This window comes from Protopterus annectens, chromosome 2.part0 (genome assembly GCF_019279795.1).
Source record: "Protopterus annectens isolate FY-2018-M chromosome 2.part0, PAN1.0, whole genome shotgun sequence".
Lineage (NCBI taxonomy): Eukaryota > Metazoa > Chordata > Ceratodontiformes > Protopteridae > Protopterus > Protopterus annectens.
In genome coordinates this window covers 64,843,324-64,871,080 of record NC_056728.1, presented here as the reverse complement: position 1 = coordinate 64,871,080, position 27,757 = coordinate 64,843,324, and the positions used below count along the sequence as shown (strand labels likewise).

General features: G+C 40.5%; 1 protein-coding gene across 1 annotated transcript in view; it reads left to right on the top strand.

Annotated features, from left to right (window-relative positions):
- The window catches only part of MGA (MAX dimerization protein MGA), a 2,673,741-nt gene that overhangs the window by 1,715,672 nt on the left and 930,312 nt on the right, over positions 1–27,757 (top strand). Inside the window, exon 14 of the mRNA XM_044060555.1 lies at positions 19,091–19,687. Within this exon, the coding sequence (XP_043916490.1) occupies positions 19,091–19,687 (597 nt within the window). The remainder of the gene's footprint in view (positions 1–19,090; positions 19,688–27,757) is intronic.

Here is a 27,757-nt window from a genome sequence, read left to right as displayed (position 1 = left end):
TGGAGGCACATCCGTAAAGGCTTTTCCAATGTCGGTTTCCGATGCCGGGGGGGACCAGCAATTTCGGTAGGTCTGTCGGATCCCTCTGGTTCCTTAGAGTCGCCTGATTCCAGGCCTTCCTCCCTTCAGACGCCCACCAGGCCTGTCAAAATGAAGGAAAAAAGGAAACCCATTTCACCTACTCCTGAAAGCATGCCTGACTGGCAGGCCCTCAGCCTAAGTTTGTTTAATGCTTTCAAGGCCATACGGCCTACCACTACAGGGACTTCTACCAGCCCTCCTCCTATTCTGAGCCCAAGGCCTCAAACATCAGACATCAAACATCAGGGAAGAGGTGGAATTTTCTGATGTCTTCATCTGAAGAATCACTCTCCTATACCTCTCAGCTTTCTTCTCCCTTGGGATTTGTTTTCCCAGAGGAAGAATCCGTTGACCCTGACTCCCCAGCTGAGGATTTGACCTTTGAGGAAACTATTACTAAAATGAAGGAACATTTTAAGTGACAATCATCTGAAATGACTGAGGTTCAAAAAGGTATTATGACCTCTTTCAGATGGATTCCCTAACTCCTACTGCTGTTCCCCTAGATTTGTCTGCCTTCTTGGATGCCTTAGCTTCAGCATCCTTGAACCCTGACTCACAACCCCCTGCTCCACGCAGACCTGGTAAATTTTATAAAGTCCCTGAAACTGCTAAGTTTATTGTTATGTGTCTTCCAGCAGACCATGCCACCTTTTCCATCTCCACGGATAAGGCCTCTAAACTATTGCCTACCACCACCATTCTCCCTGCTGACAAAGACAGCAAAACCATGAAACGTCTGGGTAAGAAAAGATAATTGCCTTCTTCTACAAATACCATGGGAAATCCCTGCAAGGTGCTATTAAAGCACACTGCACCAGGACAATGGCCTCCTTACAAGCCTTCTTCAGGGGTTTGGATACCTCTGCTATTCTTGAAGCAGCCACTTGGTCATCAGTGCACACCTTCATCAAACATTACAAGTTAGACCATATTTCCAGAGCCAGGGCTATCCTTCATGGATTCCTGGAGACTCCTCTAGACCACCACCCCATTCTTCACAGTGAGCTTTGGCACTCACCCATATGTCATGAATACTGCAACATGGAAATAGAAGGACATAGAAAAGTTGTGTAAAATCTTACCATAACCACAGATGTCCTTCTCTTCCATGTTGCAGTATTCCTTCCCACCCTGCATCCCCTCCTGTTATGTGCATTTCCCTTTCTGGATGGCACAGGACTTGTTCCGACTGGGGCTTACAGTTGTGAGGGCTGGTGCGTGCAGACATCACTTTTATGGCCCACATTCCACTAGCCATGTCAGACGTCCAATGCACCATACAGTGACTGAAAACTTTTGTATACTGGCCAGACGTTCAGGTAGCAAGAGGAGTAAACCCATATGTGATGAATACTGCAGCATGGAAGAGAAGGACATCTATGGTTGTGGTAAGATTTTACACAAATTTTCTTTATGGTAACATTTTACACAACTGTACTAACTTAATGAATGGATGTTAAGCATGTTCTTTGATGTAGTTCTCAAGTGGGGTGTGCCAGAAGTATACCTTTACACTTTTTCACAAAATAAGCAAGTAATGTACCAGGACACAGACAAAAAGAGATTTGGTAACTGTACTGGAGAAAACTGGCAAAGGAACCAAAGTTTTGGAGCAAGTAACTATAGAGGGAAATGGGACAAGGCCAAGAAGACATATGAACAGCAGTTATAGACTTCCTTCCCTACCAGGGATTGATGTCAGAGTGTAGGCAAAGAGAAAGGGCTATGGGAGTCATGAGTACAAGACTTTCTCTGCTACAGTTTTTAGCTGAATCTAGAAATGAAGCTGCTGTACAAAAATGGGTAATTAGTTGGGTGTATAAGATCTTGCATGTTAACTATAAGAATTGATCAGAGGAGGTTAGAAATGCTTGTGGAAAGAATATGAAAAGACAATTTACAAGGGAACAATGGATGGGAGGGCATAAATATATATATATATATATATATATATATATATATATGTATGTATATGTATATATATATATATATATATATATATATATATATGTATATGTATATATATATATATATGTATATATATATATATATATATGTATATATATATATATATATATATATATATATATGTATATATATATGTATATATATATATATATGTATATATGTATATGTATATATATATATATATATATATATATATATATATATATATATATATATGTATATATATATATATATATATATATATATATATATATATATATATGTATATATATATGTATATATATATATATATATATATATATATATATATATATATATATATATATATATATATATATATATATATATATATATATATATATATATATATATATATATATATATATATATATATATATATATATATATATATATATATATATATATATATATATATATATATATATATATATATATATATATATATATATATATATATATATATATATATATATATATATATATATATATATATATATATATATATATATATATATATATATATATATATATATATATATATATATATATATATATATATATATATATATATATATATATATATATATATATATATATATATATATACATTTATATATATATATATATATATATATATATATATATATATATATATATATATATATATATATATATATATATATATATATATATATATATATATATATATATATATATATATATATATATATATATATATATATATATATATATATATATATATATATACATATATATATATATATATATATATATATATATATATATATATATATATATATATATATATATATATATATATATATATATATATATATATATATAGTTACATGTATATATATATATATATATATATGTATATATATATATATATATATATATATATATATATATATATATATATATAGCTCCCAAGTATGCAAGAGAATCCAGATGTTTTGGGATTTTTCCTTGGTATTTTTTTTGTTATACTTCAAGCAGACTCCAAAGAATTTTTTCACAGGCAGATGTTAGAGGTGTGATAGGGGGAGAAAGAGATAACTGTAAACTTATGTTTTGGAAGTGTAATGAGTTGGCAGATTTTAAAAATAACCTTCAGAGTACTCTGTGAGGAAATGGGTGTAACTAAGGAAATGATATTTTGAGGTGGGATACAGGATTTGCCTAGACATAGTAAAGCCTTATGATTAATTCTGGTGGTTGCCAAAAAGCAGTTACTGGAAAATGGAAATCAAAGTCTAAACCAACTGTATTTGAAGAAGTGAATATTGTAACAGAGGTAAAAACTGGAAGTGGGATCTTTTGAACAGGGTAGGAGTAAATTGCATAGAAAAAATGGAAATTGTGGGAGCAATGCATGCAGAATAATGTTTTGGAGGAGAGAGGCATCCCCAGCACCTGCCTCCCTCCTCTCATCACCAGGGAGCAAGTCTTCAGTGGTCTCTCAAAGGCCTGTTGGGACCCGTTAACATCCCTGGCTGTATCCTACATGAACTCAGGCATGAGCTGTCACCTCCATTAGGCACCCTGTTCAACCAAAGCCTGAGCACCGGCTTCATCCCAGCCGAAAGGGAGGACAGCCACTGTCATCCCTCTACACAAAGGTGGAGCGTTCACTGACCCAGACAGTTATAGGCCCTTTAGCCTAACTAGCCTGATGTGCAAGGCCATGGAACGCATTTGGTTTTGTCAAAGGGAGATAATGCCTGTTAAACCTGGTCGACTTCTTCGAAATAGTCACCAAAGCCATGGACAAAGGGAAAACTGTGCACATCACCTACATTGACCTAGCCAAAGCCTTTGACACTATTCCCCATTCGGGCATAATAGATGAACTGTCCCAGCTAGGCATCATCCCGTATGTTATCAGATGGATAGCAAACTGGCTCACTGATAGAACCTGCTCAGTCAAAATAGGGGAAGCCACTTATAGTAGTAGACTCATAACGAACAGTGTACCCTAAGGATCGGTCTTGGGACCTCTACTGTTTGGGATATACTTTTCTGAGGTGCAAGCCAAAGCCTGTGGTCTGTGGCTGATGGCTGCAAGCTGGGCGATGTCTTAAATTCCCCTAGTGATGTGAACATCCTCCAAGAGAGCCTTAACCAGCCTAATGACTGGTGCCAGAAGCATGGCCACAAACTGAATGCCAAGAAATGCATCATTATCCCCTTTGGGGAAAATGGCATCCCCACTAATTATTTAATTTGGAAGAATATAAAATTTTATAGGCGTTTTTTGGACGACTTGTTTATTATTTGGGAGGGAACAGTTGACACTATCACTGAATGTTCATCGTGTTACCCTGCTGCAGTCATCACACTCGGGTTATCCTGCCGTCAGGCGGTCCCGCAGTCTGCCCGAGTTCCAAAGTGTTGGTCCGGCGTCGGTTGCTGTCGCTTCTGCCCTGATATCAGTGTGCCAGGAGTATATAAGAGGCATCCAACGCCATTTTCTTCAGTCTTTCTTGCCGCGCGGTGCCCGAAGCAGAAGCAGTTCGCAAGTGCCGGTCGGCCGACACCTGAGATTTTCGAATCGAATTTCAGTCCGAAGTCTTGAATAAAGCTAAGTACCCCATTGGGGAACCTTTTCTTGCCTCAGTCCAATGTCAGAAAAAGTTAACAATTGGATTTTCTTGTGGGAAGCAAATACCTCATAAGGACTTCCATTCTTATTGTATTCCTTGCCTTGGCCCAGACCACAACGTCACAGGTTGTCGGTTTTGTGCTAGGTTTAATAAATGAACTATCAAACGCCGTTTTGACTTTGCACAGCATTACTTTGGTGGGAAATTTAATTATATCATGCCATCGGAGCAGTCGACGACCGGCATGCATAAAAAACGCAAGGATAAGGACAGGCAGCCTAGGAACAAGCCAGACTCCGAGGCCTCTGCTGGGCCTGTCTCCGGTTCTCAGGTTTTCAGTGAGGTGCCTACGCAGTCCCTGACGACCGCAGAATTGGAACCCCAGACAGCTTCGGATTCTCAAGCAGAGTGTACTAAGCTGTCTCAGCCATCTTCATTAGGCCCTTCCGACACCGGAGCAAAAGGAGATTCTGGTGCAGTAGAAACACCTTCGGTTGCAGAAGGTGTCTTCAGACCGACTACACTCACCATTAAATCTTATGCTAAGCTTTAAACTCCATTAAAATCAAAAAAGACTGTACACCAGTCTCCAGTTCAAGGCCCCATGCCTAAGAAACAGATGCTTAAGATGGCTGAAGATTTGATCACCCTAATCAGGGGTTCCCATCCCCCTCCAGATAAAAGATCAAGACAAGAGGAGGATTATGCTTCCTCTGACCAGGTTTCTATTTCCTCAGATTCTTCTGAGGAACAGGATTACGCTTTTCCCCCTTATGAAGACTCTGATGCTGAAGACTCTATTCCCTCAGCATCTCCCCCTGAAGACTACTCCTTTGGGGAAACTTTACATACCATGGGGGAACATTTCCACTGGGAAGGCCAGGACTACTCTGATTCTAAGAAAAGGCTCCGAGAGTTCCTTTTACTACCCCAGCACAGGCCACTGGCTATCCCTCCAGTTTTAGACATTGTAGATGATATTTACTTGGAGTCTAGTCTAAGTCCCGAATCTCTTCCTCCTGCTCCAGCCAAACCAGACAGATACTACAGAGTGCCTGACTCACACAAATTCCTTTATAGAAGCCCTGTGGCTGACCCAGAAACAATTTCCTAGGGTCCCAAAGGGGCTAAAGCTTCTATGGCTAAAAATCCTGTGCCCTCTGAATGGGATTCCAGAGCCCTAGATAGATGGGGAAAGAAGATATACACCTCCGCTACACTGGCTATGAGAGCATTAAATTATCAGTTTCACATGCTGAAATATCAGCAATTCCTAATGTCTCAAATAAAACAAAAAATGAGTGCACATTCTGAACAGTCTGTATTCAAGGAAATAACAAACAGGAACAAGTTCCACCAGGATTTATTATAAGCACAAAATCTCTCTCTCTGACGTCAGAGAGAGAGATTTTGTGCTTATAATAAATCCTGGTGGAACTTGTTCCTGTTGTTTGTTACTTCGTTTGGTTCCTGTTGTTCTAGCTTTATGCCTACTGATCCACAGTTCCATCTACCTCGGATATTTAGAGATAACATGGAGGGAAGTCAAATGTCCCTGGACAATTTTTTGGTGAATTCCTCATCTGCTTCTAACCAAATGGATAGAGGTGAGAGACAAGCTCCACAAAGAGTTATGAATGAGGGCACCAGTATATGGGAAAAATGGGAAGAAGATAGACGTTCGAGACCCACTAATCCATTTTCTGGTGTGGGCAGAAAGATTTCGTTAGCAGTTAATGCAGAACATAAAACACTTTTTGATGAACTGGAAAAGCTGATGTGGAAGGAAACTTCGGTGCACTATAACATCTGTGGGCTACAAAAATATGTGGAGACTGACACTACCCCTAGAGGTTTGAGAGTTTTTAAGGATCCCTCCAGCCCTTTTGATTTGAGTGTGGAAACAGATATTTCTTTCCACAAAAGGTGGGTACATGCTGCCCACAAATGTGTGAGTGAATGGCTCCAGATATTGATAGAACGTGATCAGATTAAACATAAAGAATTGTGTTCTGACATTAAAAAACTCTGTACTGATTTAACCAATGCGGTTCCGCTGTCCGTATTTGACGAATTTCTCAAACAAACCAACGGTAAATTAAAGGAATATGAAGTGACTTTGCTCAACAGAAAGAAAGGCAAACTTGTGCGGGACATTCGTGACTATGAATCCAACAGAGCGTTTATGTCCAGGACTGAACGCTCTAAACGTCGCAAGCAGGTTAGGTTTTGCCCTGATGATGCCGGAAATCAAGCCTTCAACTCCTCGGCTTCGGAAGGAGGTTATACTTCCCACGAAGAAGATTGGAATGATGGCGACTTTCCTGTACTTCCAGCAGCCGAGCAAAGGGACAGATTTTGCCATACTTTTCGGGGAAACTCTTCCTCTTCCTCGATTCCTCCAGCCCAGGGACAGAAACGTACTTGGGAACAGTTTTCAAACCCAGGTGGGCAACGTTTTGGACAGAGGGGGTCAAAACGGGGAAGGCGGTAATATTTGTTTTACTCAGCATACTAATGGAGTGTTGAATGTTACAAATTATGTAGTTAATCTATCCAGTTATAATTTTAGTGATACAGAAATGTGTGTACTGAATAAGGGACTTAAATTTGTCCTCACGGTAGTTACTGCTTGCATGATATAAAAAGTGATATGTTCGCTTTTCTAGAAAATTGCATTTAAAATATTTTTTTAGTAAGAATGTTTTTTCTGCATCAGAAATAGAAAATGAGAGTTTAGATAGCTCTATGGATAGCTTTTATTCATGTGCTTCAGAAAATGATGATAATAATGCATATTTTATGTTTGATACTTCTAATGTTCCTTCGCACAGTACTTTTATGCCTGAAACTCTTAATGTTGAAGTATGTCAATTTGTTAGCCTGGTAAATTATTTTTCTGAGTTAGAATTTAAGGATTTTATGAATAATAGGTCCAACATAGTTTATAATATGTCTATTCAAGAATGGAAAGCACTGTTAACTTTGAGTAAGACACATGATATTGTTTTTAAACCCTCTGACAAGGGCAACAAACTGGTGGTTATGGGTTTCTATGATTATATGGATATGTGTATGCAGCATCTTTGTGACAGAAATACGTATAAAGCTGTGGAATCTGAAATTTTCTTTTCAGCTATCAATGATTACAAGGAGCTGATTAATAAGGGACTAAGACTTGGCTATTTTTGCCAGTCAGATGTTAAAAAAAAGTTTCAGACAAAAGGCTGTAAAATGGCTTTATTTTACTGCCTGCCTAAAATTCATAAGAACTTATACAAACCCCCCGGGAGACCCATAGTCTCAGGGTCAGATTATTTTCTTCATAATTTAGGTGTGTTTTTGCATCATTTTTTGTCCTCTTATGTTATTAAATTGCCCTCTTATATAAGTGATGTCTTTGATTTTTGAATAAAATAAAAGATGTTAAAATAAATAGAGATATGATTTGGGTCAGTATTGATGTAAAAAGTTTGTATACAAGCATTAGACATGAGTTTGGTTTGGAAGCCCTTAGGTTTTTCCTTGGAAACTCTCCTGCTTCAGAATATGTGATGGAAATGGTTTATTTTTGTTTGACACATAATTTTTTTGAGTTTAACAATGTTATATATCATCAGTTACAAGGCACAGCAATGGGGGCTTCATTTGCCCCCATGTATGCAAATCTTTTTATGGGTTTTTTTGAAGCAAATGTAATTTACAAACACAGATTTTTCCAAGAACATGTTATTCATTATTTTAGATATGTTGATGATTTAATATTTTTGGTGGATAGTGACAAAGATACAATCATTGGATTTTTTAATGAAATTAATGTTAATAAATTTCATATTAAATTTGATGGCCTTAATATTGGTCATATTATTCCTTGTTTAGATGTAGTATTGGGCATCTCAAATGGTGAGAATATTATAACCTGGCCTAATAAAAAATTTGAAGGGACATGTCAGTATTTACATGGAAACAGTGGTCATCCATCACATGTTATTGAGGCTCTACCCTATGGTGAAATGCTACGTATTTCCAGGCTATGTAATAGATCTGATATATTTCATAAAGAAATGTGCCTCTTGGTGGAATCTTTTTCCACCCGAGGCTATGGTAAAAATATTTTGGAAAAAAGTTTTACAAGATTGTGTACAGGGGTTGAACCTAGATATGAAAGATCTATTCATCAGAAAAAGTGTAATAGAATACAACATGATAACTTAGGTTCAACTAAAGAAAAAATGTATTTTGTTACTACTTATGGTTGCTTTACCAAACAGTTCCTTGATATTGTTAGCCAATATTGGCTTTATTTTTGCTCTCTTAGAAATGTTCAACAATGGCTTGATGTAAACATGAAGTTTTCTTACCGCAAAGGCAAGAATATAAAAGATTTTCTTGTAAGATCTAAGATTAAGATGCCTGTATTAAAAATGTATATGGAACCTGTTAAAGTTGGGACCTTTCCCTGTGGGAGATGTAAGGTCTGTAAACATATTGTATCTAATTTTAACTTTATTAATAATGTCAAATTTGATAGTCGGGGTATATTTAGTTGTAATTCTGAGGGTGTCATCTATGCTCTACAATGCCCCTGTAACAAATTTTACATCGGGGGAAACAGAGGGCTGTTAAAATAAGATTTTTGGAGCATTTAAGAGACATCAAAAATGGTAAAGAAGACAGCCCAGTTGCAGCACATTTTCTAGAAGCACATGATAAATGTAATGAGGGCTTGAAAGGAACTATTTTAGAACAAGTTTGTGTTTCTATGTTCAGTGATATTGATGTTAAAACTAGGTTAGTGCAGAAAGAAACTGTATATATTTTAAAATTTAAAACTATGTTTCCTTTTGGGCTAAATGAAGAGCTCAATTGGAGAGCATTAGCTTGTTGAACTGCTGTACTAATTGATTAATTATGTAATTATCTCATTTTGCTATGTATATAAGCTGCTGCTTTATGTAAGTGTTTTATTCTCCTTGAAGGCTTTGGCCAAGACGTCAGAGAGAGAGATTTTGTGCTTATAATAAATCCTGGTGGAACTTGTTCCTGTTGTTTGTTACTTCGTTTGGTTCCTGTTGTTCTAGCTGTATTCAAGGAAATGCAGGATCTGTTGCATGCAGCTAGACAGGTGGGCAAACATACTTTACAATGTGGATTTGATTCATTGGAAGCTTCCTGAAGAGCAGCTGTTACTGGGTCTGTCATACGTAGACATGCTTGGTTAAAAGAACAAACCCTACCTGATCATGTTAAAGCAAAATTATTGGCTGCACCTTTACAGCAGGATGTATTATTTGGTGTCAAAGCAGAAGAGGTTTTAAAGAAAATGGAGGATAAGGCAAACTCTATGCAGACAGTCAAGGATTTTTTTACAGGTACAACCCCCTCGTTTCAGCAGAAATTGGCCAACAAAAAACTGGTCCTTTCCAGCTTCTGACAGATCACAGAGGGGCAAATACAGACGCCCAAGGGGAAGAGGTCAGTCACAAAGCCCTTACAAACCTCGCCAATGGGGTACTGCTACCCAGAAAGGAGGAGAAGACAGGCCCCAAACTAGCAGAAGACAAACACAGTGACTCAACCCTCAAACTACCAAGCAAATCTCTCTTGGCAGCTCCCTTGGGAGGAAAATTAGCACTTTTTGCAGACAACTGGCACATCATCACAAAAGATTCCACTTTCATACCTTGCCAAGGATAAAAGGAATGCCAAACCTGCCACCAAATCAATGGACAGAGGCACAAAAACAAATTACAGCTCTCATGTACATGAGACCCATTCAACAGGTACCTACACAGGAGCAGGGACAAGGATTTTACTCCAGACTCTTTCTAGTCCCAAGAAAGGACAAAGCATGGAGACCCATTCTGGATCTTTCAATTCTGAACACCTATCTGCAAGTACCAAAATTCAAGATGCTAACACTACAGCAGCTTCTTCCCATGCTGGACAAGAATGCTTGGCTAGTAACGTTGGACCTCAAGGAGGCATACCTGCATGTCCCTATCAGACAAAATTGCAGAAGATACCTCCGCTTCATGGCAGGTTCAACCCACTATCAATTCTCTGCACTGCCCTTTGGCTTATCTACTGCACCCAGGGTCTTCAGAAAATGCCTTGCTCCAGTAATTGCATACTGCAGACAAAGAGGAATTCAAATATACCCATACTTGGACGACTGCCTTATTCAAGCAGAAAGCAAGGACATTCTTTTAAAGCATCTGGCATTTGTCAAACACCTTCTAAGTTGCCTAAGGTACACAGTAAATGAAAAGAAATCAAAACTAGTGCCCTCACAAAACATAATATTCCTGGGTGCCAGCTTGAATACAACGGCCCAGATGGCTTATCACACGCCAGACAAGCAACAACAGCTGACTCAATACTTCAAAATAATGGCAACAAAGACCCAACTCCCTGCAAGAAAAAATCTGCAGGCCTTGGGATTCATGGCATCTTGCACACTACTAATACCATTTGCAAAACTGCATATGAGGAAATTACAATGGTACCTGAAAAGCGTATGGATTCAGCACAGCCACAGCTTGGAAACAATGATACCACTCATTCCCTGCCTTCAACAGGAGTTTCTATGGTGGGCACAGGCATGTCACCTCAACAAGGGTCAGCCTTTCACCTTACCCACAGCCAGGCAAACTACGACAACAGATGCATCGGACTATGCTTGGGGAGCACACATGGCAGGACATTGCATTCAGGGCAAATGGACTACAGATCAAAGGCATCTGCATATCAATCAAAAAGAAATGCTAGCAGTACAGAATGCCCTAACAGCTTTCAAGGACCTCTTACACCCAGGACAACTAATAATAAAGACGGACAATACCACAGTAATGTGGTACATAAACAAGCAAGGGGGCACACATTCATACCCTCTATGCAGGCAAGCAATGACCTTGTGGAACACAGCACTGTCTTACCAAGTTCAACTACAAGCACAATTCCTACCAGGAAAGAAAAATACATTGGCAAACAACCTAAGCAGAAACATCATGGATCCACAAGTATTTGCAATGATAACTCAAAAATGGTGATGCCCAGACATAGATCTGTTTGCCAACCCCCAAAACTACCAACTTCAAAAATTTTGCACAAGGACATTCCACCCACAAGCTTGGAAAGTGGACACCCTCTCATTCAGTTGGAAAACATTAACAGTGTATGCCTTTCCTCCACTACCTCTTCTAGCAAAGGTACTGCTGAAAGTCAGATTAGAGAGGCCACAAATGATGCTCATTGCACCAGACTGCCCACTCCAGCACTGGTATCCAATTCTAAGGAACATGGCCCACGGCCCACCATGGATTTTACCACAAATTCCTCACCTGCTCACCCAGCGAGACAATCGGATTCTACCCAGCCAGCTCAAGACTTTAAATCTGGCTGCATGGCAAATTACCTAAACAACCAGCCAACACCTCTATCCAAAGCTGTTATGGATGTCATTCTGGAGGCCAGGAGGCCCAGCACCAGGAAAACCTATTCAGACAAATGGAAAAGATTTTGCGCCTGGAACCAGGCTAAAGGCCAAAATCCCCTTGATCCCAACATTCCTCAGATTCTACAATATTTAACTGAGATGTTGCACAAAGGACTTTCCTTTTCATCTATTAAGATCCACGCCTCAGCAATTTCAGCTCATTACAACACGGCTCCTCCTTTATTTTCACATCTACTCCTAAGACAGTACCTCAGAAGGGCTAAGAACATAAGACCGCCCAGGAGAGCACCAACACCTACTTGTTATCTCAACTTTGTTCTGGAAAAGCTTACACTGCTGCCCTTTGAACCAGCTTTTTCAGCTGTTTTAAAATTTCTTTCATGGAAAACTGCCCTGCTACTAGCAATAACTTCAGCTAGAAGAGTCTGAGTTACAGGCACTAATGGCAGTGGAGCCTTTCCTCATTTTTCATCAAGACAGAGTCTGTCTACGAACTAACCCTTCCTTTATGCCAAAGATGGTATCCAGTGTGGCCCTAAACTAAGCCATTCGTTTGCCCACCTTTTTCCCATATCCCCAGAACAAAGGTGAAAGACTCCTGCACTCTTTCACAGGCAATTACGTTACTACTTGGATAAAACTAAGGCTTTCAGAAAATCTGACCAGCTCTTTGTAGCCTATGCTGCAGGATCACAGGAAAATCCATCTCAAAACAGACCATTTCAAAACGGATAGGACATTGCATACGTTTCTGCTACACGCGTCATGGGAAACCGGTACCTGCTAACATTAGGTCCCACTCCACCAGGGCTACAGCTACATCAGCAGCCTTTCTCAGGGGGGTGCCAACCAAGGATATTCTGGAAGCTGCAACTTGGAGTTCAGTGGACACCTTCACCAAACACTATCATTTACCTCTGTATTCTAAGACTAGAGCTGGTTTTGCCACTGCAGTTTTGCAGGGCCTACTAGCTTCTTCTAACCCTGTTCCACCACCCATCCTTAGCTTTGGGATTCAACCCAAGTGTGATGACTGCAGCAGGGTAACACAATGAATATAGTACAGTTTTGTACCTACCATGAATGTAGATGTTCGAGTGTTCACCCTGCTGCAGTCCAGGTTACTCTCCCTCCCCTCTGAACTAGCTGGACTTATCTATACCATTCTATCCTATACAACCTCTGTGGTGTATTTGCTTGCGCCTGAAGGTATTGTTTTATTTTTATATGTACATTGTTCTATAGCAGTATATATATTTTGCCTACCTATTGGGGGCACCTGACATCTGGGGTAAGAAAAACTGAAGAAAATGGCGTTGGATGCCTCTTGTATTCCCCTGGCGCACTGACGTCAGGGAAGAAGCGACAGCAACCGACGCCGGACCAAGACTTTGGAACTCGGGCCAACTGCGGGACCACCTGACGGCAGCATAACCCGAGTGTGATGACTGCAACATTGTGAACACTCGAACATCTACATTTATGGTAGGTACAAAACTGTACTTTTTCTTACATTTTTAAATTCCACTACTAGTTTCCTTAGATTCACTTTCAAAGTTGACCACAATGGGATTGACTATTTAGACGTTAGGTTAGATAAAACCACCAAGGGTCTAAAATCTAAAATTCGTAGAAAGAACACATTTAGTAATTCATATCTTCCCTTCAACAGTGACCACCCTTGGAAACATAAAAAAAGCATTGTTAAAGGTCAGATGGTTAGGGCAGCCAGAATGACTTCTGAAAGGGAAGATTTTGAAACTGAAATCAAATTTATATCTGACCTTTTTAAAGTTAGGGGTTTTCCAGCAGCCCTTATTGAAACTGTTTTCCAAGAAGTTAAAGTGGAGGTGGGGTGTAAAATATTTGCCACTAGTAGGTAGCTCTGGGACAGGTGACACCGTGGTGGGAGAAGGCCGTAACAACTTTAAGAGATCTATGGTGGTAGAATATAGCCATGGTTCTAAGGAGGTTAAGGGTCTGATTGAATTCAACTGGAAGATCTTGAAATGTAACAAGGCCATCATCCATATGAATCCAACTGGAAGATCTTGAAATGTAACAAGGCCATCATCCATAAGATTAGTGAGCGGCCTGATTTTGTTTTTAAAACAGGAACCAATTTAATGAGGATGTTTGAAAGGAAAAAACGTTATAACAAAGTAGAGTGTGAACAACGAACAAGAAAATGTGTAAGGTGCGCAAATTGTAAATACATTTCAGAATAAGCTAGTGTTACCCTAGACAACTATGAGGGTACCTTTGTTCATTTTAGGAAGGGGACCTGTGCAATTAAGGGTATAGTATACCTAGCTTATTGCAGGGACTGCACATGATGTGGGTAAATCAGAAAGAGCATTGGGTAAACATATATATGAAACGTTTGTAGTATAAGGAGATTGAGTTTGAACAGCGCACTATGTAAACATTTACAATTGGAACCTACACCCACTGGTTTTTCTTTTGGAATTTTGGAGCAAGTTGTCCCTGACCCAAGGGGTGGCAATTGGGAGAACTGGTTGTGCTGTAGGGAGACCTTCTGGCAACTTAAATTCTTCCCAGTCACCAGGGCTAAATGAATATGTGTCAATTAAACCATACTTAGTGAATAGAGCTGAGAAGCTATAAATCTTCACAGATGTGGTGAGGTATTCATACTACTCACCCTTAATATTTTTTAAAGTATGTACATTTGTACTTTTTATTATTCTTTTTTATTTTTATGTGAAAATAATGGTTGAAAACCATTAGAGTGTTATGTAAATATTGTTTAAAACATTTTTATTCTATTTGGCAACCATATATCTTCTTATAAGAATTTACTGTCAACAGATTTCATGTGTATGTAGCACTTTAAATGTTTTAGTGCTTTTTATGAATGGATCTTATTTAAATAGGGACTGTTACAAAGTTCTTAGTTTTTTCATTTGATAAAGCCCTGAATTTGAGTCAGGGTGAAAGCACTTGTGTTATTTGAATAAACCTGTTTTTTGACTGCTATCCTTGGTTTTGCCTGGACCGTTTTTTTTCTGATTTTTGGTGTTTCTTTAGCGGTCCTCTGCCTGTTTATCCCCACTAATTATCACATTAATAACAATGTACTAAGCACACAATCAGTTGTGAGGGACTTTGGTACCCAGGTTGATAGCAACCTGACTCTTGACCACCACATTGCCTCCGTTGTACGGAAGGCTTTCTACATGGCCCACCTCATAAATAAGAGTATTGCATCGAGGAACAAGGAGGTCATAACATCCCTGTACTGTTCCTTATCCGACCTTTTGTCGAGTACAGGAATGCAATCCTACATGGAGATGTTTTGAGTATATTCGATGTTTCAGTACAGTTACTCTCTCTCTTTCATCTCTGTCATTGTAATGCAAGTGAGTTATATTCTTAGTGTAGCACTTTCTCCTTTCCATTTCTGCAACTTGACTAGGCAACTTCTTAATTTGGTGTTCATCAGCAGCTTGGAAGAGGGTGATGTGTGTAGCTGAACAAAACATAGAACTGCACCTGCTGGTTGAGGATCTGAAGATGATGCAGTCATCTTCCCATTATGCCTTCAGTGTCCTAATTGTTCATGTGGGAAGGAACCTAACAGTCCTGTGTGATAAAGCAGGAAGAGCTCTTGTGCAGCTTGGGATACTTATGAGTACTTGTAAAAGAAGTGCTGATAGTTGGTAATGTAGTTGAGAATCAATCATTGAGTTCCTCTGAATGGTTAAATCCTTCTGTTTTGATTTGTTTCTGTTTTCTCTTTGTTGTATCAGTTTGCTTCTGTTAAGTAATGTTTTCACCATAATTAATTTTTTTTTAATAATTTGTTTTGTTTACTAGGAAAGTCCAACCTGGACATTCAAGGCCTCTTTTCAGCAGAGACCAGGGAGAAAAGCTCCACAGGAATACCTAAATATACATGAAGTACACTTTTAAAATACAGTAGAAGGATATATGTTTAGGTACAAGAATTTTGAACGATATGTTCTTCTTTTGGCTTTTCCTGGTTAGGGGTCGCCACAGCGGAACTCTGGTCCGCTATTGATTGGCAGTAGATTTTTTTACAGGTGCCAAGGTACCAGCTCGGCGTCCAACCTTCAACGAAGGCTCGCCCATTCTACGATGTCTTTTGAACGCCGCTCGACCGCAGGGAGGACATGCAGACTCCACACGGAAGGCGCACCAATCGAGAATCGAACTGGAGAACCTCTTGCTGTGAGGCAACAACGCTACAGCTGCACCACCGCGGCCTAAGAATTTTGAACGATATACATTTGAATATTTTAAGTATTGTAAAGCTGTAAACAAAATTAAGAGAATTACACATTTTTTAGACAATTACATTCATGAATGAGCCACTTGGTACAGACATTATCTAGTTACACTTTTTGTACTGAGAAAATAAAAGAGGATTTGGAGGTGAAAAGCAGAGAGAGAGAGAGATAAGTGGGTAAGTATGTCAAGGAAAGGATGGGGCGTATTGCATAGAGGAAATATAAGTAATACCTGGTGGAATGTTGAAGTATTGTATTTGTGGTAGAGTTCGGAGAGGATTATAGGCGTAGTAGAAGTTAAGAAGGAATTAGAGTTGGGAGAAGACTGAGAGAAGGAGGTGGGATTGTTTAACCAGGACAGTAGTTTCAGTGGCATAGTCAGTTGTAGAAAAGGTATAATTTTAGTTGATGTTTGAAACTGTTTGTGTTTGTTAGTTGTGTTAACTCTTGGGGGAGGTTATTCTACCATTTTGGATACCTGGATTGACTGTACGACATCTCCATGTGAGTTTAGAGATTTTGGCTGAAGTGTGCAGTTATTTTCAGTAGAGCGAAGAGGCCAAGTTGGACTATGCCATTTTGTAAGCACACTTAGAGATGGACATTTAATTGGATGTTTAAGGATGTTGTGGGCAATCCTAAGTTGGGAGTAACTGAGATGATTATGGATCTCCATTCAGCTTACCTTTTTTAGTGCAGTACTGTGGTAAACTTTATTGCAGAAATTTTCAACATGTTTGGCTGCTTTTTTGGAGCACTGTTTGAGCCTCTTTAGTTGGATGCCATGAAGACTGATACATAGGCAGTTGCAGCGTATAGATGGCTTTAGCTGGTGAGGAAGGGTTTAGCTGTATGGAGGGTACCTAACTTTTATGAGTTTTTTTTCTTCCCTCCTACGTCACTCTGATTTCCTACCTAGTGCCCAACATCTATTGTCCATCTATCAGCTATGTCCATAACCCCTAGATTAATTTTGTAGGGCTGGGGCTGATGTGGACCTTGAGGGCAACCTTGGGGGTCTGGTCATTCACATCGGGTTGTGTCATTTCATTCCCTATCCTGCCCCCCTTTAGTCCACATGTGGTACATCTGAGAGGCAGGCAGACTGTGGGAATGTATGATGTATTACCTCATTTCCACAGCAGTTCAGCCGTGACCTACCCTATATTCCCCTCTTTGGCACATGCCTCCTTGTGTGACATCCCCATTCTCCACCAGGGATCATCGCAGGAGACTCCCATAGAACAATTTCCCCCCACCAGGGTTGGAAATGGTTATCCCTTCCTGCCACTCTTTCAGACACGTGAGCGAACAACCTACCCACTATGTGTAGTAATATCCTTCCCTTGTGTACATTCAGAACACATGAGCCACTAACTGAATATGGGTCCACTGAGCTGTAGTCTGGGCTATGTCCATGTCACCAGAAAGGCAAGAGAGTATTTAACTTTTTTTTTCTGATGTATGTGGGTGAGGTTTCAGGTTAGAGTCTGTGGTAACTCAGCTGAACATGAACAGTTCAAATCACTCCTAAACAAACACCTTACCAGTCATTGGCTGTGTTCTTGACTCTCCCCAGGTTAATTTCTCCACTTTTATTACTTTTCTCATCAGAACTTCTAACGTCCTTATCTTAAATTTTACTTTAAAAGAAAATACCCAGGACTTGTATTACTATTGTTTGCATTTTGTTTTTCTTCAGTGGTATGATTATACTGTTCTTTTGATTGTATTATATTTACTTCTACTTTGTTGTGTTGTACTACTGTGGAGCTTTTCTCCCTGGTTCTCTGCTGAAAATGGGCCCCTGGCCCAGTTGGACATGCCCAGTTAACAAATGTATTGAATAACTCCAAAAAGTGAAGTAGTAGACATGTATGATGGGCAGAGAATATTTTAAAATTGCTAGTATTAAATTGACGTGGTGAAGAGCATCAACTTGATCTTTTTAAGATTAATTATGACCTTATGTTGTTTGAGGCAATGTTTTGATTGCAGAGAGAGAATTTTGGGTGATGGTTTGGAGTCCTGGTAAAGTGGAAGCAGAGCAGGTGATAGTGTAGTCGCATGCATTTTGGATATTGGTAGACTGTTTTAAGCTTAACACGCTATTAATTTCCTGACTTTCGAGTTTCCTTTTATTGTTTCTTAGGGTGGCACACAGAGGGTAGTATCCCCTATTTGTAGCAGGTTTTATATTTTTAAGCATCCTCTGCATTTGTCAGCTACTCACTGCATTGTGCTGCAGTTCTATATTGAGTGCCCTTTTAGAGTTATGTCACAGCCTCTGCCATCTCATGGATTTGTCACCATTCACTGCCTTGCTGCCTTCATCCTATGCAATGTACTTGTTTCAGCAGCACACTCTTTTATGGGGTGAGCCAGCTTTGCTGTGATACCAGATAGGAAGATGCTGTTAAACTGTTTTCCTTTTAGAACGGCTATTATTAGGTGGTTTTAAAGCAGACAGTTTTGATAGTTCTGCTTCAGAAAATTTCAGATGTAAATATTTTGTATATTGTGACTTGCTAATTTTTCTGTGTTGTATTGTCGCAATTTATGCTATTTGAGCTCAGATAAATGAGTTGAGCAGTGATTGTTTTGTTTGCAGGTTAGAAGTCACTCCAGAATATGCTCACAGTTTCTTTTTTTCATAGGTATTCGTCAAGCTTCTAGTGGCCTCTTCACTCAGTTTGTCATCAACAAAGTTGGTGCTTTGCAGCAGAAGTTGCCTGGTATCAGTACTCCACAGCCTGTCACTGGATCCCAGAAGTTCAGCATCAAACAGGCACCACTTCTTGTTGTGACACCAGTGACACTATCAAGGGCATCTCATTCTCTTACGTCTGCCTCCACTGGCTGTTCCAGTATGACTCCACCTGTAGCAGCTTTGCCTGTGCAGGTCTCCTCACCTTCTCCTCAGATGTTAACAGAAAGTGCACATTCTACTGGAAACTGCAGTACTCCAGTTTCACACAACACTGCCCCCTCAGCTGGGGTCATCGAGCAGCAGGGTACAGAAGTTAAAACTTCTGATAGAAGCCTTGCTGGAGCCAGTGGTCCTGTTATAAACTGTTCAGACAGGAATGTGGACGATGATAATGCTGCAGCTATGGTTTCTTGTACTTCTGCTTCCACCACCACCACCACCACCACCACTACCACCAGCACGTTTGTTACCACTACTACCACCAGCAGTGTGACACTGGCTTCAGAATCTGTCTTGTCTGCATTGACTGGCCAGAAGCAAGCAGGTGATTTTGTTGCTCATGAGTCTAATTTTTCTTATTGATGTAATGAAGTCTTGTATATTTGCTTGTTTTTAAGTCATAGTGGATTGCATATAACTTTTTTAGAGGAGAAGTAAATGTTTAGGAATTTAGTTTTGTTGTTGTCTTTGTACCTTTATCAAAAGTGCAGAACATATTACAAGATAGGTATGCTGGACTCGTATCTTACAATTTTAAGAACAGCAAGGAAGGTTCATATTTAATTATACATTCCAAGTGTGTGTGCCCTGACTAGGTGCCTCCTACAGTGGTAGTGAATTAACTCAGACAACTAATTGGAGAGCTAAAAGAGCATTCTAGTAAACTTCACTTCAGTCAGTCATATAGAGAAAACATTCTGTATGAAATAGTTGTTAAAGAGATCTCCAAGTGGTCATTCTCTTAAAGGGACTGGACTAGTGAAAGTTTGAAAGAGAAAGGTGTGTCATCTGTTCAAAGAGAAAGGACTGCCATCTGTTCACTTGTTTTTCACCCCAAGTTTAGTTTTACTTCTACTGCAGTTCAGATTAATATAATGGTCAAGTTGCTTACCTTAGAGACAAAGTACAGGGTTTGATTCTCACCTTTGGGAAGCATGGCTAGGCTCCTGAGGTTGTTAACTTAGTCATAACCTATGAACTTCTTATGAACTTTAAGATGCACATTGCAGTCCATTTCTTTTTTTGTGGTTGATTAACTAACTTACTTAACTCATGCATTTCTCTGATACTTGTTTTATCCTTCCATTGTCTCAGGAGGTCACAAACCTGTCCTGGCAAGCAGTAGTCGCAAGACAGAGGAACAGTCCTGGATGTGGCATTGATCCATCATAGGATGCATGTGATCATCGCACACATACCTTCTTGTTGTCCAGGGTTTGTTCCAGCAAAGTGTGCAGGGACATCATCTTAAAAGATGGAACAAGGAGGAAGGTCTTGAGGGAGGAGAGATCCAGAACTGCTCTCTCTTCTCCTACTTTTCTTGAAAGGAGGAGTCTGAAATAGAAACATTTTCCCGCTTATTGTGGGGGTTCTGGTCTTATGTATCGCTCTACCAATGTTTGAATGATAGGATGAAGCAACTGTGTCTGATTTTTGTGGAAGAGAAGGGATGCCAATGAGAGGAGGAACTTGTTTCTAGGTCTTTCTGTATCCCTTCTGAATGACTGAAAGCACACATTTGTCTGAAGTGATTCTGAATAGCCAGCTTTTTACTAATGAGGTCACGGGGTGCACCGAGGGGTGGGGAGATGAGTAGGAGGTAATTAGGTGGACTTCTATGTGTAAGAAAACGTCTCACATCCGGAGTCCCTATCTGGTTTATTCTGGAATCTTTTTCTAGGCATTTTCTTGTCCCTGTGAGAAGACCCTGGGTTTCCTGCGACCAAAGGAAGTGGGTTTTGCAGTTTAATTCCTCTGGTATCTTGGTACAGAAGTAACAAATGTCTGTCTAGAGTCCTTCATGATTTTACCTTGTTCCTGCAATTGTTTGAAAAGACTGGCCGCATCCAGACCAAACAAAAGATCCTTATTTAAGGAGAACTTGTATTTTACCTTAAAATCTTCTGGAAAGGGCTGAGAAAGTAACCATGCATGCCTACTGATCACAGAACCTGTAGTAGCTGCCCTGGAAGAGGCTTCCACTGCATCAAAGCTGCACTTAATGCTTTGCATAGCAACATGGGAAGTCTGAGCCACAAGGAATAAGGCATGTTGTTTAGTGGTTGGTTCCTCAGGAGAGGACAATGTGTATTCAAATTGCTAAGTATAGACGAGAAGTATTTAGTCATTTGAGCTTTAAAGCCAGAGTGGAGAACGTATAAATCTTTTATCCCAGCCTGTTCATTGCCCTGCTGCCTTTATCTGATGGAAGAATACTTGCAGCAAGTAGTAACTTAGAGGGCTTGTCAATAGACATGGAAGACACAGAGGGGTTGACACAGGGTTTTTGTACAGAAATGTTAAGTCATTGGGTGCCTTGTAAAACCTGTCAGCCCTTTTTGGAGTAGGTAGCTGGGAGTCAGGTGTACTAAAAGTGGGTGCAAAAGCATCCAGAACAGCCTCTAGAAAAGTTGATACAGGAGCAGGAGTACATACTTCCAAGAGTTTGTAGTATCTCAAGTGAACTAAAGAAATCTGTTTAGATTCCCATTCAGAGTGCTTTGTCATATTAACAATACATGGGATGTTGTCTATTTTCATTTGATTCCACCTTTGAGACTGCGATCTAATTTGAATCTGATAACAGCAACTTTAAACCTTAGAATCCAGAGTTCTGACTTCTCGCCTACCCATAATTCCCTTGCCACTCTCTCATTACTTCAGATCTCGTTTGTTGCTTCAGTCGGACGATCACAGAAGCTCTGAACTCTCATGTTGGATAAGTGATTTTTTTTCAGTTTATTTTAAATTCTCACTTTGTATTCTTTCTTTCTCTGTTATTTTTTTCTCCTATTCTTTTATATATGTGTGTTGATTTTATATATATATATTTATATTAAATATAGCTATACATAGGTATATATATATATATATATATATATATATACACACACACACACACACACACGTGTGTAAAAAAAACTTTTAGTTGCTTTATTGTTATAGTTCTAGGTAATTTAGTCTCTGGGGTAGTTCTTCCAGGATTGATCGTTTTTTCTCTGTAATGGGATTGATAGTTATGTCAGGTAAAAGTTAAAAAACTGTGGAAAGTGTGGCCACAAAATCCTTTCACAGGACCCCCATTCCATGTGGATTTATTGCTTGGGAGGGGCATACTTGGAAACTGAATGTGAAGCTTGTGCTTCTTTTGGCCGTAAAGCTATTCAGAGCAGAAGAGACAAGCAGACTCTAATGTGAATTTATCCACTTCTTCAGGGTCCTCAGTGGTTTCTCCCGCAACACTGAAGGAGAAAGAAAAAGATAAGGAAGCTCCCAAGCCAAAGGAGCCTGTTAAATTCCCGAAAGGGGCATTGAAAAAGTTAAGCCACAGCGGGTCCAGCGCCATAAATAAGGCCCTCAGTTCTGTTCTCCATCCAGGCTCTTCACTCTGGATCCAGTGAGTCCCCAGCTCCATTCCACTGTTCTTCAGCAACGCTCCAGGACTTCATCAGTAGCTTCTTCCAGGTCTGCTCTTTCTACCGTGAGTCTCACCGATGTCGATATCAACAGGATGTTGTGGAAATTCCTACAGAAACAAGTAAATTTTGGGTCCTCCCAGCTCCATCCCCTTTGATAGTTGATAACTTCAACCCCAACCTCTCCTTTGTTCAGCTCTGTTGCAGGTCTGTTCATTGCAACCAAAACCTTCTGATCTGAAGGTTCCAGGTGCACCTTTGTTGATGCTGATAGTGCCATCCACTTCAGCTCTGACAATGACCCAGTCTCTCTCGAATCTGGGCCTCTTGGATCGAGATGAGAGAGTGAGCCAAAGCTTCAGAGCAGACGTCTGGGGAGAGAATTTGACTGAAATTGTTGGAGCTGTCCCTTCCTCTCAGAGCATCTGCTCTCAACAGCTCAGATCCATAGTTTGCCTCTGAGCCAGAAAGTGCTGGAGCTTTGCGGTCTTGTTCTGTTCCACCTTTTAGAGAGACTTCCTTTGATTCTATGTCTTCTTCGTCCTTTGAGGCCTTCCATTGGGTCTTCTCACACTAGAGAGAAGAGGTGACTCCATCCCTTTTGCATCTGACCTCAAACTTATTCTGCTAAGAAATCCACGTCAGGGACAGCCAGTCTTCAAAACTCTAGGGGAACTACTCTCTTTGAGTTCTCAGTCTGATTCAGACCCGTCGCCATATATTCCCGAAAAACAGTTGCATAGAAAGCAGAAATGCAAACAGAGACACTTGAATTCATCACCAGAATCCATCACAGAAGACATTGATTTGGAGGAAGGGGAAGGTTCCCCTAAATCCCTCCTTGGAGAGATACCTCCTTTGAAGAATTCTATAACTGGTCAAACAGAAACAGGGTTGGTCCACAGATATGACTTCCCTAGAAGAATCCTTGTTCTTCGGGGCTTTTGGAACGGGCTGTTTTACATCCTGGTTGGTCCCTCCTCCTGATGCCCTCATTGGTCTAGTAGCTCAGCGAGCCTGGAAGGAGCCTGATACAGCAGAGCCTATCCCCAAAAAATCTGACAGGATTCTAATGGCTCTGAAAGATAGACTTCACTGGAGTAAGGGTCCTCACAAGGATGCCGTGGTCATAGCAGCAGCTACAAAGAAGGAACTCTTAGAGGAAAGCTCATCTGTCCAGCCCCTAACAAGGAGTTTAGGGCCTTAGACATATTTGGCAAAAGGACTAATGCTTCAGCAACTTTTTCCCTGAAAGTGCTGAACTACACTGCCCATATTTGATTCTAGAAAGAACTGACTAAAGAAATTACCAGTTCTCTTTCAGGTAATTTGCCATTATATATAAAGAAAACAGAGGAATCCCCATTTGTTTACCTCATCTTCAATTTTGAATGTCTCCATGCATCTACTTTCAGATGCAGCTGATGCACAGCTAGAGCAGCAGGCACCAGCATAGCCTTATGCTTCCATGACTGGATGCGGCTGTGTGATTTTGTGGAAGGCTTTAAGACATCCTTCATCAGTGCTACTTTTGATGGTACTTCTTTGCTTGGCCCAAAAGTTAAGGATATGCCAACGAGAAGAAAACAAGATGCTAAGTCTGACGATTGGCCTCTCACTGCTCTGACCAAGGATCTGCTAATTTTGAAAAGAGATCTCTTACTCCATTTACTTCACCATGTGGGAAATATGATGAACAGACAGAAAAGCAAATTGTTGCTTAGCCAGAATCTGGAATTAATTTGATACTATCTAAACACAGCTCATGGCCACCTTCACTCCACATGGGGTCACAAGCACTAGACAATCTGTCACATCCAGCACGCTTAATTCTAAGACTACTAGTACTGATGGTATCGGCCATCATTCTTATTCCCATGTCCAGGTTCCATATGAGGGTTTTGCAATGCACTCTCACTCCAGTGGTCTCCACATTTTCACCCACTCAACACTCCAGCCATCTTGACCTCCATATGCAGAATGGTGGATCTCTACATCAGTACTGACAACAGGTTTGCTGTTTCTCCACTTTTGTGTGTAACAGTAGTTACTACGGATGCTTCCCTTTTAGGTTCGGGAGGGGATTACAAGGGGAAAACTGTTGAAGGTACATGGACACTTTTAGAGACCAGTCTGCACATTAGTGTTCTGGAATGAGAGCAGTCCTTTTGGTGTTGCAGGCACTTCAAGACTCTATTCCAGTAGGTGTAATTTGCAGTCCAGACAGACAACGTATCGATGATCAGCAAACTGGGAACCAGGTATTACCCATTGTGTTTAGAGGCCATGAGGGTTTGGCAATGGGCGATGTCTTCCTATTGCTTTCTTTTGGCAGTATACATTCTGGGAACTTCCAGTGTACTAGCAGACAAATTGAGCAGGTGCTTTATTTTGCCTCATGAGTAGTCCCTCAGTTCAGCAATGATGAACAAAATCCTTCAGTAGCTGGGGCCAACCTTACTGTGACCTGTTTGCCTCCGACCTGAACAACAGTTGCAGCAGCTACTTTGCCGTCATCTCTCCAGAGGATCGGTTACCAAGGGACAATTCTGATCTACATTTGGTCCATGAGTGTCCACTATGCATTCCCTTCATTTTTTCTAATTACAGAATTCATTCAGAAAGCCAGAAGGGTTAAGACCAAGGTGATCCTCATTGCCCCATACTGGCCACGATAGGTGTATTTCCATTATCTTTGGTTTGAACTGCTCAGTCTACCATGGGCTCTGGCCCACAGGCCAGACCTAATCTCTCATCCTTCTGGACATCCTCTTGTAAACCTGGACTCCCTGAAATTAACTTCTTGGTTACTCTAATTCTAACGATGACCATGGATGCCAAGTTTAGAGAAATGTTGTTCATATTCTTTCCACTTCACAAAAATCTAGCTTTAGAAGAGTGTAGCAAAGCAAATGGAAAGATTTTCTTTCTGGGCTACGGAGAAAGGTTTAGCTTTTTCTCACCTACCCTTCCCTGTATTTCAGAGTTTGTATTTGAATTTTTTCAGAAAGGTTCATGATTCTCAGCAATCAAAGTTCAACTGGAAGCCATTTCCAATTTTCGTGTAGGCCATAACGAGACTCCTATAGCTTCTCTAAAGGTGTCCTTTCTTGAAAGAACCTTCTCCTCCGCCACCCAATTTCAGATCCTGTCCCTCCTTGGGACATCACAATTCTGCTGTTGTTTGTAGTTTGGTTTTCTGATTACCAATATGTCGTAAAAACCTTTGGGTTATAAAAAATGTTTTCCTGTGGGCATAAGATCCCAAATTTGGATGCCCACAGGGAATGTATTCATTGTTTTGGCCTGGCTCACTTGGATATTGATTATATCTGTGGGAGTTTCAGTTCTCTGGTCCCCAATTGATCACAAAAATAAATTGATTCTAAGGCATTTCTTACCCTCTCTAAATCTTCCTTAGTAGTTGGAGCTCAAAACTCTAAGAAGCTTGATAAACCTAAAGGTGATCCTCAATCCAAGGACAAGGATACTCAAAAATGATCTCCTGACTGTCCTTCAAATTCGACCTTGGCTCCTTCCACAGAGGCACCTGCCAAGGTCTGTAGGTTAGATCTGTCGTTACCAGATCCACCTTTTCATGTTGCAAGATCTCCCTGGATCTGTACTCCTGCATTCCTATCAGAACCTATTCCATCCATGCTCCCCTTTCCATTTCTTGAAGAATCACCTAGAAGGCATTCTAGACTCCCTTCCACTACCTCCTCTGTTCGGTCCTTCAGAAACCTTTCCGAAGCAGACATGCACAGGTTGATTAAGTTCTTCAGAGCCCAGATACAGATGAAGGTTCTTTCAAATCCTACCCCCTGTGGGTTGGAAAACCAATCATAGACCACTTTCCCTTTTATTTCTCCTTCTCCAGTCCATCCGTCCTGTTTCAGAGATAACAGATTAGAGATCCTTGGGGGGGGGGGGTCATCTTCAGATCTGAAGAATACTGTTTCTTTGACTGATAATTTCTCTGAAGTGATTGGCATGTAGCATCTCCGAGCCAGAATCCTCCTGGATCCCAAGTATCTGTGTTGGGTCCTGGGCCTTGGAGTTGACTCTGAAGCTTTCAGAGCCCATCTTCCCATCAGAGCCTTAGCACTATGTAGCTCAGGTCTGACTCCCTCTTCTGGTGGAGTGCTGTTAGGGCTACAAGAGCTAACAATCCCAGAGAGTTTAGTTTTGGATTCATCAACTTCTGTGTCTCCTGTGCATTCCTCTTTCAAGATTGTGGAGAGGGTCTTCTCTGTGACTAGAAAACAGACATCCTTGCCCCCAATGGCTCAGGAACTCTACCGCTTTCTGTTCTGTGTCCTGAGCCTCGATCATCTCTTCCATGGGGACTACCAGGCAGAGGAAGCCTTCAGCCAGTCCATCAGGGCATTAATCTCTTCCGATACGTTCACAGAACACTCCACTAAGGAAGTCCATCGTAACAGAACATGCAAAAGGAGGCACTTAGATTCCTGGAGGAATCTCTCACTGAGGACACTGTTTTTGATGAGGGGGAAGGGTCCTCCAGATCACCACCTGATGACATCTCCTTTGAAGACATTCTGGAGCTCCTGAAACAAGGAGGTGGTTGGTGTTCCGATACCCCCTCCCAAGAGGAATCTGTGTTTCTGGATGCTTTTCTATTTCCTTGGTGACATGTCCGTCCCCCAGCTAATGTGCTTGTAGACCTTGTCTTTTCTGGCAGGTGTGGAAGGAGCCGGACATGGTTGAGCCACTTTTTAAGAGACCAGATAAGATTCTTGCCCCTCCAAAAGACTGTGCGCCTTGGAGTAGGGGAGTCCCTGTTGATGACATGGTTGTTACGGCTACAAGAAGGGGAACTAGTGGAGCAGAGTTCCTTCGTCCATATCCCTAACAGGGAGTCCAGAGCGTTAGACAGATTTAGGAAGCATATCTATGCTTCAGTGACCTTTGCAGTTAGGTTGCCAAGTTATTTAGCACATTTTTTACAAGACTAC